This window comes from Buceros rhinoceros, unplaced genomic scaffold (assembly GCF_000710305.1).
Source record: "Buceros rhinoceros silvestris isolate BGI_N320 unplaced genomic scaffold, ASM71030v1 scaffold2313, whole genome shotgun sequence".
In the NCBI taxonomy this organism is placed as follows: domain Eukaryota; kingdom Metazoa; phylum Chordata; class Aves; order Bucerotiformes; family Bucerotidae; genus Buceros; species Buceros rhinoceros.
The window spans coordinates 64451-80496 of NW_010404010.1; the positions used below are offsets into that span (position 1 = coordinate 64451).

Here is a 16046-nt window from a genome sequence, read left to right on the forward strand (position 1 = left end):
CCTGCTGAAGTGACCATATAGTTTTATATAGGCATATGAAGAAAGCTTCTCTGAATGGTTGCTCTAGCTCTAGGACTGGAGAAAGTGGAGCCATGTACTTGAGATGTTTCTAGGATACATTAGCCTGAGTGTAAATATCTTATACGTGCTGCTGCTTTTCTCTTTGGGCTACCTTGGGTGCTGGATGAATGTACCAGTTCTGGTACTAGCTCAGGACTGGGTGCTAGACTGATGCCTTTGCCTTTCAAGTTCACTTTAGCTAGTGATGTCTTAAAGGATCCTGAGAGCAAGGAACTTGGTAATTTATTCCTAAAACACCTAGAATGTCAGGGCGTTTTTGTAGCTGGAGCTCCTGGGTCTGGAGGTCTGCTGTAGAACACTCTCCAGAAATCAAAACAAGTCTTTTAAGTGGGGTCAGCTAGGTTTCAGCTTGTTTTCTTTCTTGCTGATATTTTTCTACAATATTTATGTACATTATCATAGCAATAGCTGGGTTTATGCTTTTACATTCTGTAATGAATAATTGTAATAATTGACTTTCACAGTTTATCATACCTAAGTCTTAACTAAATTACTTGTAAAATCACACAATTATATTTCTGTTCCAGACAGAATTTGAGAAATTTTTTCACTGTGTAAAAATCATGTTTTAATTTTCATCCCAAAATACATTTTTAAGATTTGGATATGCAGCTTTAATATAAGCTAGCAGAACTTAGCCTACAGAGAGTATGAAGACTAGTGGAAAAATACATGTGACAAATACAGGTAGACAAATCCTTTTTTGACATCTCGGACACATTAAAAGCTGAATTGTTGTTGGCATTCTAAGGAAAACTATAGTTAGCATTTCATCCCAATAACACATTTCCCTTTTTACCTTTTTATAATAATCAATTGTGAGATGATTATTCACAAACCAGACTTCAGTTGTAGTATATAATACAATGATTTTTTTTTCCTTTTTTTTAAAAAACTATCTTTAAAACAATGGAACAGTGAGAATCAGCCTTTCTGGCTGAGCAGCCAAATTCCTTTTTCAAAAGAAGATGTATCAAGTTTTTTTACACAGGTACAGATTAGCTTAAAGAGCACTTGAGAAATGGAACTCTGAGGGCAGGTTGCTCTCTGAGACAGTTCAGCCAGCCAGCCAGCCATCAAGACTCATGAAGTCTCAATAACTGGGTTTGAGCTAAACAAATTATCCTGTCAGGCCACATATGCACTGCAGGCAGTCGATTGAACACCTCTGTACATAAATACATTTAGCTTGGTGTGGATAATTAAAATAAAATTTTTTAATCATTTTGTAATAGGTACTTCAAGGTCTAGATTATCTACACAGCAAGTGCAAGATCATTCATACAGATATAAAGCCAGAAAACATTTTGATGTGCGTGGACGATACCTATGTTCGTAGAATGGCTGCTGAAGCTACTGAGTGGCAGAAAGCTGGTGCTCCTCCTCCCTCTGGCTCAGCAGGTATGATAGCATATTTAAATGCAAGAATATTTTGTTCAATGAAAAATCAACATTTTATATAATTGCATGTGAAAAATGTAAGTTAATTCTTGTACGTGCTCTGGAAACTATCAGGGAAATGCTTTCTTCTCAGTTTTGCACATTGAAGTTTTCAGGATCCCCAGATGCAGGAAAAGATTTATTTGGTGTAAACTTACTCTCCTCCCACCCCTCAGGCTTTAATGGCTGGAGCCTTACATCTCTAATATCGTAAAAAAATAATAATCTTACCTAAATTATGTGTCTAGTATCATTACAAGTTCATCAGCATCCTTGTGAAATGATCTGCCTTTTTGCCAGTTTGAACTTATTTTCAAGATGCAGTGAAAAGTGAGTCCATAGTTTTTCACCCTAGAAAATGAGATTTATTCTACCTAACTGAATCTGTGATAAGCCCTTCTCCCTAGCACTGTGCGTGAAGTGTTCTATGTTGAACTTAACCAAGAGTTTAGATGGGAACTATACGTTATGTTTAGTTTTTTAGAGAAATCAAGGTGAAGAAATTCACAGCAATCAGTAAAGACAAAACAAGAAGGAAGTGTGTCTTTTCTAGTGTTCTTTAGTAGCATGGTTGCTATTTATTTGCCAGTCAAGCACATCAGCTACAGACAGTGGAGAAATAATAACATTTAAATAAGTTTGTAATATTGTCAGAAATATTATCACAGATTAAAATCTCTGAGGTATAATAAAAATACCTGCTATATCAGGAACAAATACTGTAGTCAAAATCCATAAATATTTTGCATTATTATTTATGTTAAGATGCAAAATCTCACAAATTGTGAATATACTGTATTGAATACAGCTAAAGACTGTATGTTAGTTGTGTGGGAAGTAACTTGATTTTGTTTGTGCAGTCTTTATATTGCTTCCTGACGTTAAAGAAGCATTATTTTAAGAAATCTATTGATGGCGTTCTTATCACACTATGTTCGAAGCAAATTGTAATTATATCTATGGCTTACCACCCAGGAGCTGAAGATGTGTTTTCTTTACAGAAAACCTACTCTTGAAATGCTGTAATTTCCGTTTTTAGAGCAGTGATGGTACTAGTTTTAAGAATCTTTCTGAAAACCTTGCCCTTTCAAGGGGCATCCAAGCAGTTTTTTCCCTGAACTCAGCAGCAGGAGCTGAACCTATAAAAAAGCTCTGAAGTATCAACTGTGTCTGTTTTTCATTTTGCATTTGTTAATTGCCATATGCCTGTGGGTCTGAAGAAGTTCATGAGAGGTTCTCCTCCCCCATTCAGTTCCTCTTTCTCACTTCCACTTTGCCTCTGTCTCCCATAGTTGGTTATTTCTGTTGGTTTTGATTATTTTGGGGGAGATGGGTGGGTGGGTTGTGTGGCTTGTACTGCTGTTCTCTGCATTTTCACAGTTAGTATTGTAATCTCAGCAGACCTAGCTATTGATGGTATCCTTCTTGAGAGATGCTTAGGAAGAGGTCCATACTTTTTCTGTGGTGGTGTGCGTTTTGCCGTAGGCACTTCTTCAGGCCTTCAGTCCTAGCAATCAAACTGCCTTATTTCAGAATGGAGAAAACATGAATATTTGTTGAATGCAACACAGTATTTGTTTTTTATATTTCCTGAACTATTTAAAATCTATCGATACTGCTCAGTCAGCTGACTACATACATTTAATCTGTGTCAACTCTGCAATCATTAAATGTTTCCTGTCCATTCTTCACTGATTCAGACTTTCCTTTCTGACTTTAATTAACTCTTCACCAACCACAACAGAGTGAACAGAAATTGATGCTAGCTTCTTCCAATTCCATATGGTCTAATGGAGACAGCAAATGATTTCAGGCAGCAGGTACTTGTAAAGAGTAAAAAATCTGGCTTTTAAAATAAACAAAGCTAACTGATTTATATTTAATTAAGAATATTTGTACATGATTTGTACTTGTTTCTGCTTTTATAGCGTTGTTTTTGTAAAAATATGTCTTTAAAATCTTATTTTTTCTTTTTAGTGAGTACGGCTCCACAACAAAAGCCTGTAAGTATTATTATATAATGCAAATTAACTGTCTTATTTTCTGTGTTTTTGTAGATATTAGACTGTTGGTAATCTCTACCATTTTAAAAACTTCCTTTGAATAAAGCTTTATCTTTCTAAGAATGTTTTCCTCTTAATGTTTTTTGCCTTACCAGGCACAGTATTTCTCTGATGGAAATGCTCGTAGTCTTAAAATTGTATAGCTATGTCAAAGAAAGTTAAGCATTGCCATTTTCATCTCTCGGGGAATAATCCATTCCATGCAAATCCTGACAAAAGTGGGTGCATGCACTAACCCATGCATTGCAGATAAATTTAGGACTTCAGGGCCTTAATCATGAAGGCCTTAAAGGAGAGGGCTTTTTGTGAGGTTTGAAAGACATTTTTGCCATAGCACATAACCACTGATAATACAGCTGTTTAGATGTGTCTGAGGTCATACCTGCTTTCTACATCTATCTGTACAGAATGTATGTAATTTCATTGGGCATGGATGAAAAGTAATAGGGCTGTCAAATTAGCTGCCGTGTTTTGACTGTCCTGTAGCTTCTTTTGAAGATAATGGGATTAACAGATAAACCTTTGAGAAAATAGTATTTCCCTTTGTTCCTTGTATTTTATTTGTGAATTATATGAGGATTTCTTACTGTAATATGTAAACAGTGAATGAAAACTGGACAGTTCTCATTTATCAAAGAGTAAAAAGAGAAGTTTGAGCTCAGTTAAAATATAGGAAAGTGTTTCAATCCTAGCTCACGTGTTAATTTTTCTTTCCATTTTATTGTATCTGAATTTCTCAGTCCTTGCATTATATAAAATATGAAAACTTTTGTAATGGCCATCTGTTGTTTGTGATTCATGTGTTTTGGGCCAAAAGTGAATAATAAAAATGCTTTCCTTGCACAGCAAAGTAGCTGAACAACACAGGTTTTACTTAAAATTCTTTACTGTTTTCACTCTCTTGGGCTTTCTCATCTTTTTTCTCAGCATACTTTTGCTGGTCATTAGCTGCATTGTACGAAGAGAAATCATGTATAAAATTTATATGTAAGTAGCTAGGTATGAGAGCAGAAGATCTTCTGCATACAATATCATCTGTTAATATAGATGACATTTAAGATTATTGTACCTAAACAAGATTGTTGGATCATAGGAGTTCTATTGTGTCATCTTAGATTTTATTTTGCTCTCATATCTAATAAACAACCACGTAAAAACAGGTATAACTGTGTCAAATTTTGATTGCTTTTTATCTTTACATTAATCTTGATTTGAGGTAAAATGGAAAAAACAATATATTTACTATATGAATTTTCATCCAGTATTTTTAAATAAAAAGTAATCATACTGCAAGTAAATTTGGTGGGAGATGCCTTGAGAATAATTGTTTAGGGGTTTTTTGTTTTCGTTTGTTTGTGTTAAATTTTCAGGTTGGAAAAATATCCAAAAACAAAAAGAAAAAACTGAAGAAAAAACAGAAGAGACAAGCTGAGCTGTTAGAAAAACGCCTGCAGGAAATAGAAGAACTAGAGCGAGAAGCTGAAAGGAAAAAAATAGAAGAAAATGTAACTTCAGCTGTACCATCAAATGAACAAGAAGATGAGTACCACCCAGAGGTGAAACTAAAAACAGCTGATATAGAAGAGGTAGTTGATGAAGAACCTGGAAACGATGATGGTTAGCATTACCTGCTTTTATTGACCTGAATTTACTGTTCCAGAGGGAAGAGTAATCGCAGCATTGCATCTGGTGCAAGGAACAAAATCTCCAAACTGTCCTAGATCATTAAGTTTCATTTTCTATTGTAGGTAAAATCATAGTTACAAAGTCTAGAAAGGAAAAGTCAAAGCTACTATAGAAGCAAAGAAAAAAATCAATAGCAATGTAGCTACCAAATCCCACAGAAGAGCACATAGAAAATTCAACGGAACAGTCATTTGTCATACCACATTAAGTGGTGTAACAAGAAAAAGAAGATTAATTTGTGTTTTGTAGCATTAGGGTAGTTAGAGTCATCGTAGATTCCCCCTTGTTAACAGTGTAATGATCTATCAGTTAATAATTGCAGCTTCTTCACTAAATTTTTTAAGATGTCTTGTTAAAATTCTTGTTCAGTCATGCTGATCTGGAGCATAATTGTTATGGTCCTGCTCCCTTCTGACTTCCCTGGTTTTCTTCTCAAGTCTCTCCAATTCTGATAAAAATGTAACTACTGAGACTGTCTTTTCGTTTGGGTTAGTTTTGTTCTGCTCTTTCTGTGAGTTTTCCTACTTCCGTAATGTCTCCCTGTTTGACACAGATTCGGTTACAGATTTGTACAGCTTGCTTTCAAGACTTTATGTATTTTTCCTTCATAATGTTCTTCCATAACACTTCGATAACACATTACATAAACACTTGTTGTTTATTTTTTCCAACAGTGTTATTAGTTCTTTCTTTCACTTTTAGATTTTAAGGTTTTTGTGTATTTCAGCGATACTCAGTGTTCCCTTATGTGATATGTCAGAAGTCAGGTAGTTACTGAAGAGTTAAAAATTATGAATGCCTGATTTGAAAATTATATGTTGATGTATGATCTAATGTGTTGCTCATCGGAATTTTCCAGGTGAAGCAGAAGATCAGGATGAAAAAGAAGACACAGAGAAAGAAAACACTGAAAAAGATGACGATGTTGAGCAGGAACTTGTCAACACTGACCCTACAGACCCTAAGTGGATAGAATCTCCCAAAACAAACGGCCATATTGTGAACGGCCCATTCCTATTGGAACAACAGATTGAAGATGAAGACGAGGAAGAGGAAGAATGTCCAAATGCAGAGGAGTATAATCTTGATGAGCCAAATGCAAAAAGTGATTACTCTTATAGCAGCTCCTATGAACAGTTTAATGGTGAATTGCCAAATGGACGTCATAAAATTCCTGAGTCACAGTTCTCTGAATTTTCGGCCTCAGTGTTCTCTGGGGCTCTAGAGTCTGTAGCTTGTGGTTCTGCTGTTTCTGAAGAATCAACTGTAACTGAAAGAGAGGAGAGCAGCCCATCTCACGACAGGAGCAGAACAGTTTCAGCTTCAAGCACTGGGGATTTGCCAAAAAGTAAGTATACCCCTTAGTGGCATGTACCATGCTTGAAGCCTCTTGGAGCTGTAGGTGATGTCTTAGGTAGAATGACTAGTGGGGATAAACCTGATGTGTATGTTTTGTTAGTGTTCACTGACATGTATATGCGGATTTTACTTTTTACTTGATTTGGGGTTTTTTGGTGACAATTCAGTACCGAGCCTTATGGGTAGACTGTCACATGCTTCTTTCAGTAACACAAAAGGACCTTTCAATAACGGATGAGAACTCTTATGGCACCATTTCCCTGACTTTGAAGACGAGGTCTGGCCCTTGTCAGCGATGTTAACTTTTCTCTACTTGTAGGTGAAGCATTGTAAGTGGTTTTAGTTTCCAGGTTGGTGCCAAAGCTACAAATGTCCTGGCCTGCCTTGTGGTTAAGTCTGAAGAGTGCCTGCTGAAAGGATGCTGCCAGCCTCTGCAGTCAGAGAAATCCGTGCAGCCTGCCCCCAAATGCTCTCTTTCCTAGGCAGCCCCCACGCTTGGACAGGGAGGTGGCTCGTGGGATCAGATGAACCATAGCTAGGGTTGCATTACAGCTGCAGCCTGCTACTGGGACCCCTTCTTTCATTACTTGCTGATGTTGTCTTTGTTTCATCTGCACTGAATGTTTTGCTCATTGATTCATACAAGGCATGAATACAGAATCTCAATACAAAATCTCAGTTATGATTGTTTTAAATTCAGCCTTTCATCTTAGAAGACTTTTGGCAAAAAGGCAGAGCAGATATCCAGAAATGAAGAGGAGGCTTTTGTTTGGTCCCAAATCATTCTGGTGACTTTTGACCTCCAGGTTTCAAGGAAAATCAAATGTATTCGTTTTGAATAGCTTTTGGAAATAGAGTGGGGAAAAAAACTACTTTCCATTTGAGATTATGTTAAGACTTTTATCTAGTAGCATAGGTGTGTATTACATTAAAAAAAGAGGCAAGCGGACTACAAAGGCAGTGGTTAGGTTAAGAAAAAATTCTTGTAGTCTCATAAAGGCAATAGCTTAGCTAAGCTTCCTTTAAGTAAATGGGGTGATTTTTCTCGTGTTCAAACAGGACAGTTTGATCAGTGCAGCTTGTAATACAACATAGAAGTATTCTTGTTAAATTCAAACCAAAGAAGAGGAAAGCAGAACTGAGCTCTTTTTTTCTTCCTTCTGTAGAACTTGTTTTTAAGAGTATTAGATAAGTTATTGCAGACGAAATATTCATATTGACAGATCAGTCTACGCAGGAAAGAGTAAAAGAAGTTTATAGTTGCAAGTAAGCATTATTCCCATAGCTTAGGGGCAGAAGGTGATCATGAGATCATATAACCTAACTTTTTATAACAAGCCAGTAACACACCATCTATTAAGCCCAGTAACCTTTATGTTTAGCTTAAAACGTATTTTCCAAAAAGACACCCACTCTTGATTTGGCCAAATGAAACGGTAAAAAAATCCAATGTGCTTGAACTGTGTTTCACTGGTCAGTATTCAGAATTGTTGCAGAAGAATTGTAGCAAGTTTGGATTAGTCTGGCTGCAGCTTCTAGCTATTATTTTTTGTGCTATCTTTTCTCAGTCATATTAAAAAATTTCTGTAATATTCTTTGTTTTCATTCATACTTTTCTGTTCCTCTCTTAACCTTTTATTAAAACTCAACAAGATGTAAATCTTTGTAAGTCTGTGGTTTTGTACATTTAAATTCTGGCCACCAGATCTGCTCAGATTTGAAACTTTTGCCTGTAAATCCTATTTACTGATGACATGGAAGTTGAAATCTTGGTGTCATTGCAAAGAGCTGGATTATTCCCATTGAATTAAATCGCTTCAGCGTAGTACGTTATATTAGGTTTTATTTATAGTGTCACTGGCTGAATGATAAATACATGAGTTTCAGCTTTAATAAAGAAAATACTGAGAGATGAAACCTGTAAGCTGTTAGAAGAAAATGAGATTGCTTAGGGAGAAGATCACCAAGCCTGCACCAGCATTGTCCCAGATGAAGTTACTAAATTTAAATAGAGATGCATTGAATACAGTTGAGTGTATTTCTTCATTTAAGACTTTGGAAAAGCAATTCAGAATTTATTACAGAGTGTGACAGATAAGGTAATCTGCAGGTAGGCAAGAAATGTGAAATAAAATATAATTGACTAGAGCTGTATTTCTGGAAAATGGCAAGATCCAGGCCAGTAAATCTTCCAGTCCATCTCCTTGCACTCTGCAGTCTGTGAAACAAGGTACAGGGGATTCCTCGATGCCTGGTAACCTCTTCCTTTGTGCTACTAGGAGTATATAGGCAGAAAGCCTCCTCTGCTGTTTTCCTGAAGTGATACGTAAAATCCTGATGCCTCCAGAGAGTAAAGCTGGTTTTGTCATCATGGGAGCAGCTTATCTCCATAGCTGGAAAAGCAGACCTATTTTATTCCTCCTTGATGTTATATCTCATCAGGAACAATTTACAGACCTTTTGTGCAAAGAAAGAGGATAGTAAATTCAGCTGTAGCTCACTTCTGCAGAAAGAGAAGCGGAACATTATTAATAATAATGGCACCAATAATAATGTTGGGTTAAACAGCAATAAAACAGATGAAGGTGTTTAGAAAGAAGAAAGATACGGAGTTGCAGGCTATTTAATATTTTTAGATAGTGCTACTTTTTTCACTGCAACTTTAGTGCCCTTTTCTTGAATACAAGTAGACTGTATTTGATTCTCTCTGCCTAGGCATTGCTATACGTTAGCAAGTTACATTTTCAGGATACTTGCCTCGTTCAGTGCACAGACCAATTTGTGTGCAGTGGATGAGCAGCTATTAAGCTTTCAGCTTTTTTCAGGTTTGCACTGTGTGACCAAATGCCCTTAAGATTTATTAATTCCCTCATGACTCTTCTCCTCTTTCCAGTGTTTGAATGTTTACTAAATATACTATTATACTGAGACTGTGGGAAGAGGAGGTGATACTTCTCAGTTTTATGAACTAGGACACACAAAAGTGAAAATCAGAAATGCTCTCTAATTTTGTGCTCAGGGTGAGCTCCTTTGGATGCTTTTTTGAGAGTACTTATAAAAAAGTATGCTCCTTTGACTTCACGTTCAGTTGTGAATGATCCATATATGTCAAATTCAGAATCCAAGGTCTCATATTAATCTCTTGGAAAATAAGGGACATAAACTTCATGAGTTCCTGAGAAAAACACAGATTTGTAGGCACTTGCCTATTGCCTTCTCAGGTCCGTCTGTCAGAAGGTTGAATAAAGATGTTTTCTAATGTCATATTCAGAAGTCTTACCGATGAGGTGGTTTTTTTTCCCCTTTATTCCATGCAATTTACTACAGTCCTTCACCTTCAGCAAGAGGTGCAGGAAGGATTGGCCCATTCAGGCTTGCTGTCCCAGCAGTTGAAGGTCCTTGTCTGATTTCAGTCATCCCAACTCACCATTTAGATGTCCTGTATTTTTTTTTCTCCTTGTCTCATGTCTGGTGTATTTTACTTGTCCAGTTCTTAGGCCAGTTTAACAGATCATTATATCCCCATTGGAGTCCAGGTGCCTTTTGGATCTGGTACCTCTTTCTTATCTTGCCACCCATCTCTAATCTATTCTTCATAGCTTTGGGACAAGGAAACTGAGGTCAGGCCTCTGGTGCTACGTGATTTGTGATATCTGCTTCTATCTTCCAAGTCAGTCTGCTTTCTTTCCAACGCAGTTTAGGAGCTAGCAGGTGGTATGTCAAAACAAAGCAAAACAGCAGTCCTCCACTGGCATGTGTTAGTGTTGTCAGTGTCCCAAGAGGTTCTAAAGATTGGAAGATTAATGACATTAAAATTCTGTCTTTTTATTCTGGATCACACTCAATGCAAGTAGGACCTTCAGAGAACTTTGATTCAACACCAAATTATCTGTGAAATGGATGACAGTCCCCAAGGCTCTCAAATTAGCCGGGTTTCAGTGAGTCTTTTTCCCCTTGGGACAGATTTAAAAAAAAAAAAAGAAAAAGATAAAAGCCACCCAATTTTTATTTACCTTAGCCAAGAATTGAAGCGCAGAATTTATTTTCTTAACAAAACTGTTCCAAGAATGTATCTTTCATGTGGAGTTCTTGGAGTTTGAGTTGTAACATTTTTGGTCTGAGTCTGTTCTTGGAAACATATGCACTGTTTTTGCTTAGAAGCTCCTCTGGATATTCTAATAATAGTCATTTGGCAGTCATTTGAAGAATGCAATAAATTTGCATTTGGAATATGTAAGGATATTTAGAAATCAAGGTGAGAAATCGTATTTGAGTTACTGTAAGTTCTCCTAACATTCAGCAAATTATTTAATGTCTTCAGTGTATTACAAAACTGGATAAAGTGTCAAGGCAAAACTGCTTAGGGATAATGAACAGTGTGCTCAAAATACTAACTATTCTGCATTTTGCTTGTGTTAGCAAAAACTCGTGCTGCTGACTTACTGGTGAATCCACTGGACCCAAGAAATGCAGATAAAATTAGAGTTAAAATTGCTGATCTGGGGAATGCCTGCTGGGTGGTAAGTGTAGCTACATCATTGTAGCTCTTTAGCCTTCACTATTTAGAACAGGCCTTTTTATTGTTCATTTTATCCATTAATCTGGTTCTTTCTATTTTAGCATAAACACTTCACAGAAGACATCCAGACAAGACAATATAGATCCATAGAGGTTTTAATAGGAGCAGGTTACAGTACACCTGCTGATATCTGGAGTACAGCGTGTATGGTAAGAACAATACAATGTGTATTTTACAAGAATAAACAGTTGTCTGTTTTGTGAGGAAACCTGAGGAGAATGGTTCTGATACTTTGACACAAATACTTTGTCATAATTTATGTTGTGTCAGATAGCTACTCCTGGTTTTCCCTCTATTTTGTTTTCTCAAGCATTCTTAATCAAAAGAAAGTATTTTTGAGAAGATTTCTAATTTTTGTTTGCATTTTAATTTTGCAGTCAACATGCAAATTTGGAGGAAAATATATGTATATTTTAAATGGCAATGTCTAAGCAAAATAGTACAACTGCATGTTTCCTTTCCATCTTAGAATCTATGCAACTGTTTGCTGTGTTTCCATTATTTTTCTTGTGTAAAGTAGCAAAACAGTGAAATACTTTAAATACTTGCCAAGTACAGTGAAAACATTCATCAGATTAGGCTTGCAAGTCACAGCTTTAGGTTCTAAACCTTTAAGAGAAGGAATTTAGTTTATTAATGAAATACATGGTAACATTCTGTAGAATTAGTTTTAACACAGTGAAACTGAAATTACAGATTTTGAAAAATCTTTAAGGAATAGAAAAAAAAAAACTTTCCGAAAAACACTCTAATATCTCTTTGAGGGCAAATAAGCTACATGCATCTTCTCAGTAAAGATAGTTTAGGAAATACATTTAGAAATATCTTTGTCTATTTTAAAAGTTAAAACTGATTCAGATATTTGAAATTTACAAATACATGTCTGAAAAGAGTAAGCATGAGGAGGAGGAGGAGACTACTCAAATACTAGACACAGTTTGCAGCCGTGGGTGATGAGAAGAATTGCAGAGCTCAGAGGGAGAGGAGGAGGATTGAAAGGAACATAAAATCCCACAGATATTATAAGCTCAGCAAGCCATGTGTTGGAAGTAACTAATCCATAAGTAAATTTGCAAGTGTGTTTTCTCTGGAGTTCAGTACTGGCTTATGCTTCAGTGCACAGAAAAGAACATCCATTTGCAAATTCACTTTTTTATTTGAGGGCAAAATGTAGAATTTATTTATTAAATTCTAAATGTGGAAAGTATTCCACATATTTGATCCTTAATTCTTGGAATGATTCTTCTCTTAAGTAACTACAAAATTACTATAGACACTTCTCATTCCTTTTACCTGATATTTTGTAAACTTCCATTGAACTTGATGCCTTTTTATGGTATTGAATACACTGCATTTGTCTTCCTTTCAAGTTGGTACCTACCCCCTGCTAATTTTATGTGCAGTCTTGTAGCTGAAGCCACATAAAAAAGGCTGAAGGCTACCTAGGATTGTGTTTAAAAAAAGTGGGGTACTTAATAGCAGTATCAGTACTCTTAATAGTACTTCGGGTTGTTCGGTCCCTTACACTTTCTTTTCCATGTGGTACAAGCATTACTGCTTGCTTCATGCGAGTCCTTTCTCAAACTCAAAGGAAAAAAAAAAGATCTTAAAGAATCTTCTGCTACTAGAGGTATCTGGATTCAGATTCACAATTATTTATCAAATCAGTATTTTAATGAGAAAATTATACTTCTGCTTTTTAGTTATGTGAGCTTTAAAGATAGTAAAGCATTGAGGCAGAAACACCGGAATTCTGTCTTCTGCCATTGACTGGCTTTTTGTCCTTAAAAAAATGTGGTAGAAATGTTATAATCCTACAGCACTGACATACTATTGTTGAATTCAGTTGTCACTGTTGAATAGTCATGTAAAAAATAGAGATCAGTTTCTCAAGCTCACCCTGAAAATCCATCATTACAAACCCTGTCAGGACCTGCTTTCCTGTGTGCTTGAGAAAATGGGTCAGAGCACTGTTGAGCGCTCATCCTGTATCAGATGGAAACCAGCTCTCAAGTAGGAATTGCCTAGAAGACCTTAACAGCTCTTTCTGCAGAGGACTTGTAACAAAGAGTAATGGCGAGGGAAACATTCCTCATGTGGAACTGCAAACTCCCAATGAACTTATTTGGGCTGTCTTTGCAAAATGAGTGGTCCAGCAATATTGCCATGAACTGTTTGTGGGGTTTTTGGGTTTTTTTGGTGACTTTCCATCCTTCCATGCTTTTCTCAGTGTGACAGTACCAAGCACACGTGAAGTAGTGTCCTACCAGGTGACTGTATCGATTGCACGCGGCATTTCTCATTTCTTCCTTTTTAAGAATTAAATAATAAAAAAAAGTTTGTCGGTTAAGGGGTAGCTATATGTTAAGGGACCTAGGTTTGCAGTTGTGTTCAGGTTAGGTAGGTAACTGCTCTGATCTTACCCACCTGTCAGAAATACATTTGTGAATGGGTGGGCAAGGGGCCACGTGGCTTTGCAGTGGGAGCCATCTTACATAATTACAGATCCTGTCCTTCACTCTCATCGTGATTTTGCCTTTTCCTGTCTCAGTTTCTCTACTGAATGATAATGCATATCCTGCGAACGTGCGTGCCTAGTATGAATGATGTGAATTAATGTGAAATGTGAAGTATAGGAAGGTAGTACCAAAGCAAAGATCAGTTGTTACTCTTTTAAAACCCTTGCTCACAATGGAATCACTGTGCTAGTTCTCTGAAATTGCACTGAAAGAGGGTTCAAAATCTTTTAACCTCATTTGGATCGAATTGTGTGCAAATACATCTTGTACATCTGTGTGTACCCGTGACCTTCAAATCAGAGACTTCTGACAAGTATTCTCACAGAGTTTGATCTAGGTGTGCTCTTCACTCCTCCATCTGTGTAGCTCTTGCTGACAGAAGACCGGCTGCTTCAGTGCTGAGGTCAGGTTCAAAACACATCAATCTTTTCATGATTCCCGGATATCATGAAGGACCATTTGGAACGCTTGGGACCAGGATTCATCTGGGATCTTTATTTGGTGTTGTGCTTTAGGGATCTCCATTTGAGCCTAAGGATTTTCACTGCCTCTTCCTTGCTGATGAAATCATCTTGCTCACCAGGAGTACACCAGTTATCGGAGTAGCAAAGCTACTGGTTCTGGTGTTGGCTTGTATTTTGGCATGAAGTGTTAAGCTTAGCAGTTGTATTACCACAACATCAGCACTGTCTGTCTTCACCATACCATTGTCAGTGTTACTTAGTCTTTAGTAATTAGGGTGGAGACGATGATGATGTTTTTAAACAAACACCTCTGATAACAGTGCCCTGAGCGTGTAAAGTGTGTGTGTGTGCACAGCAGCTTTCAGAATACCCCCCTTTCACGGTATTTTGTGTCTGTGAAGAGTACTCTCCTCACCTCGGCTCTGCTAATATGGGTTGGCTTCATCTAGCCATCAGCTCCATGGTTTTGATGCAGCTTCCAGGAAAGTATAGTTCTGGTTTATCGGGGATGTCTTTAGCATGGGAGTAGCCAGAGATTCTGCTCAGGATTACTTGTGCTGGAAGTGTGCATAAACAGAACCATATGAGACGCTACCCAAATAGCAAGAGTGGGAGAATAACTCAGTGCTAACTAATCCCCTTAAAGTCCTGCTTCTTTTGGTGTTACGTCAGTGAGTAAGTAGCATTGTAGGCCAGCTGCCTGTGAGCTGAATCTTGTAATTTTATGAGATTCTGCATGACCCAGTTCTTCTGCCCCCAAACCTCTTCGAATCTGATCTAAATGCATGCGAGTGAGTATCCTCAGGCCAGTACTAGTCCTCTGCTCAGGTGATCTGAGTCTCAGAGTCTTTAAGAAAAAACAATAATAGTAAAAAAAAAAAAGGTAGGGGAAAAAAGAGGATGATGCCTATCTTTGGAGGCTTATAGTCTGTGCATGCACGGTGTGCTCTGAAGGTGATGAAAGAAGTTAGATGCCGATGGGCTTTTTCAGACTATGATAGAGTTCACTTGTTTGTGCTCAGCAAAGAATGCAACACAGTGTAACTTTCTCCCCAGACTTTGGTGACCTATGTCTGAGTGACTGTTGCTACATTTGCTGGACATTTAAAGTTTTGCTAAAGAAATCGCACAGGGCCCTTTGTTTTTTCTTTTAACAGTGTGACCTATTTAAGTGGGATGCTCAGCTGCTCTCACGGAGAGCTAGGCACTGGGAATGTCTCTCCACATTTATTAAATTCGAGAAAGTTCTATGTTCCCTTGCCATTCTAAACCCTATTTTAATTCTGCCAGCAGGGAGGTGCATCTCTCATTTTCACACCCAAGAAAGGAACAGATGTGGAGCCAGTAGTGCCTTTGACAGGAATGAAACCACCCTTGATCATTTAGTTTTATCAGGCTGAATATCCACATTTGCAGTGCTGAGAGAGTTGTTTTCTGTGGAGCAGAGACTGAACAGGCACTGCATGATTTAGCATTTCCTAAATCTCAGAAACTGGAACACAGTAATCCACTGCTGCTGCCAGGAAATTTAAGGGAGTTAGTACTGGCAGAGGACATCCTTTGTATTCCTCCTGGAAATTACTGCAAGCACCATGATTCCACTGCGTTATCTTGTTTATGTGCTTTGGAGACAGGAAAACCACCTGAAATGATGAGTCTCATCATCTAACTTCTGTTGTTCCTTACGTACAGTGCTACTGGAGCTACAGGGAGGAGATAACTATGTCACAAGCTAGGACATTGACAAGACTATGTTTTTAACACTTATCTGAGGTGGCTTTGGCAATGAGTTGTGATTCCTGAAATATCTTCTTTTTATAATAAGAACTAGCAAATCGATCATTGCTGTAGATCA

At 37.3% G+C, this 16046-nt stretch overlaps 1 protein-coding gene across 1 annotated transcript in view; it reads left to right on the top strand.

Annotated features, from left to right (window-relative positions):
- Positions 1-16046, top strand: part of SRPK2 (SRSF protein kinase 2) — a 95605-nt gene that overhangs the window by 64437 nt on the left and 15122 nt on the right. Inside the window, exons 7-12 of the mRNA XM_010133196.1 lie at positions 1317-1482; positions 3499-3524; positions 4955-5201; positions 6130-6618; positions 11049-11149; positions 11250-11357. Coding sequence (XP_010131498.1) covers positions 1317-1482; positions 3499-3524; positions 4955-5201; positions 6130-6618; positions 11049-11149; positions 11250-11357 — 1137 coding nt within the window. The remainder of the gene's footprint in view (positions 1-1316; positions 1483-3498; positions 3525-4954; positions 5202-6129; positions 6619-11048; positions 11150-11249; positions 11358-16046) is intronic.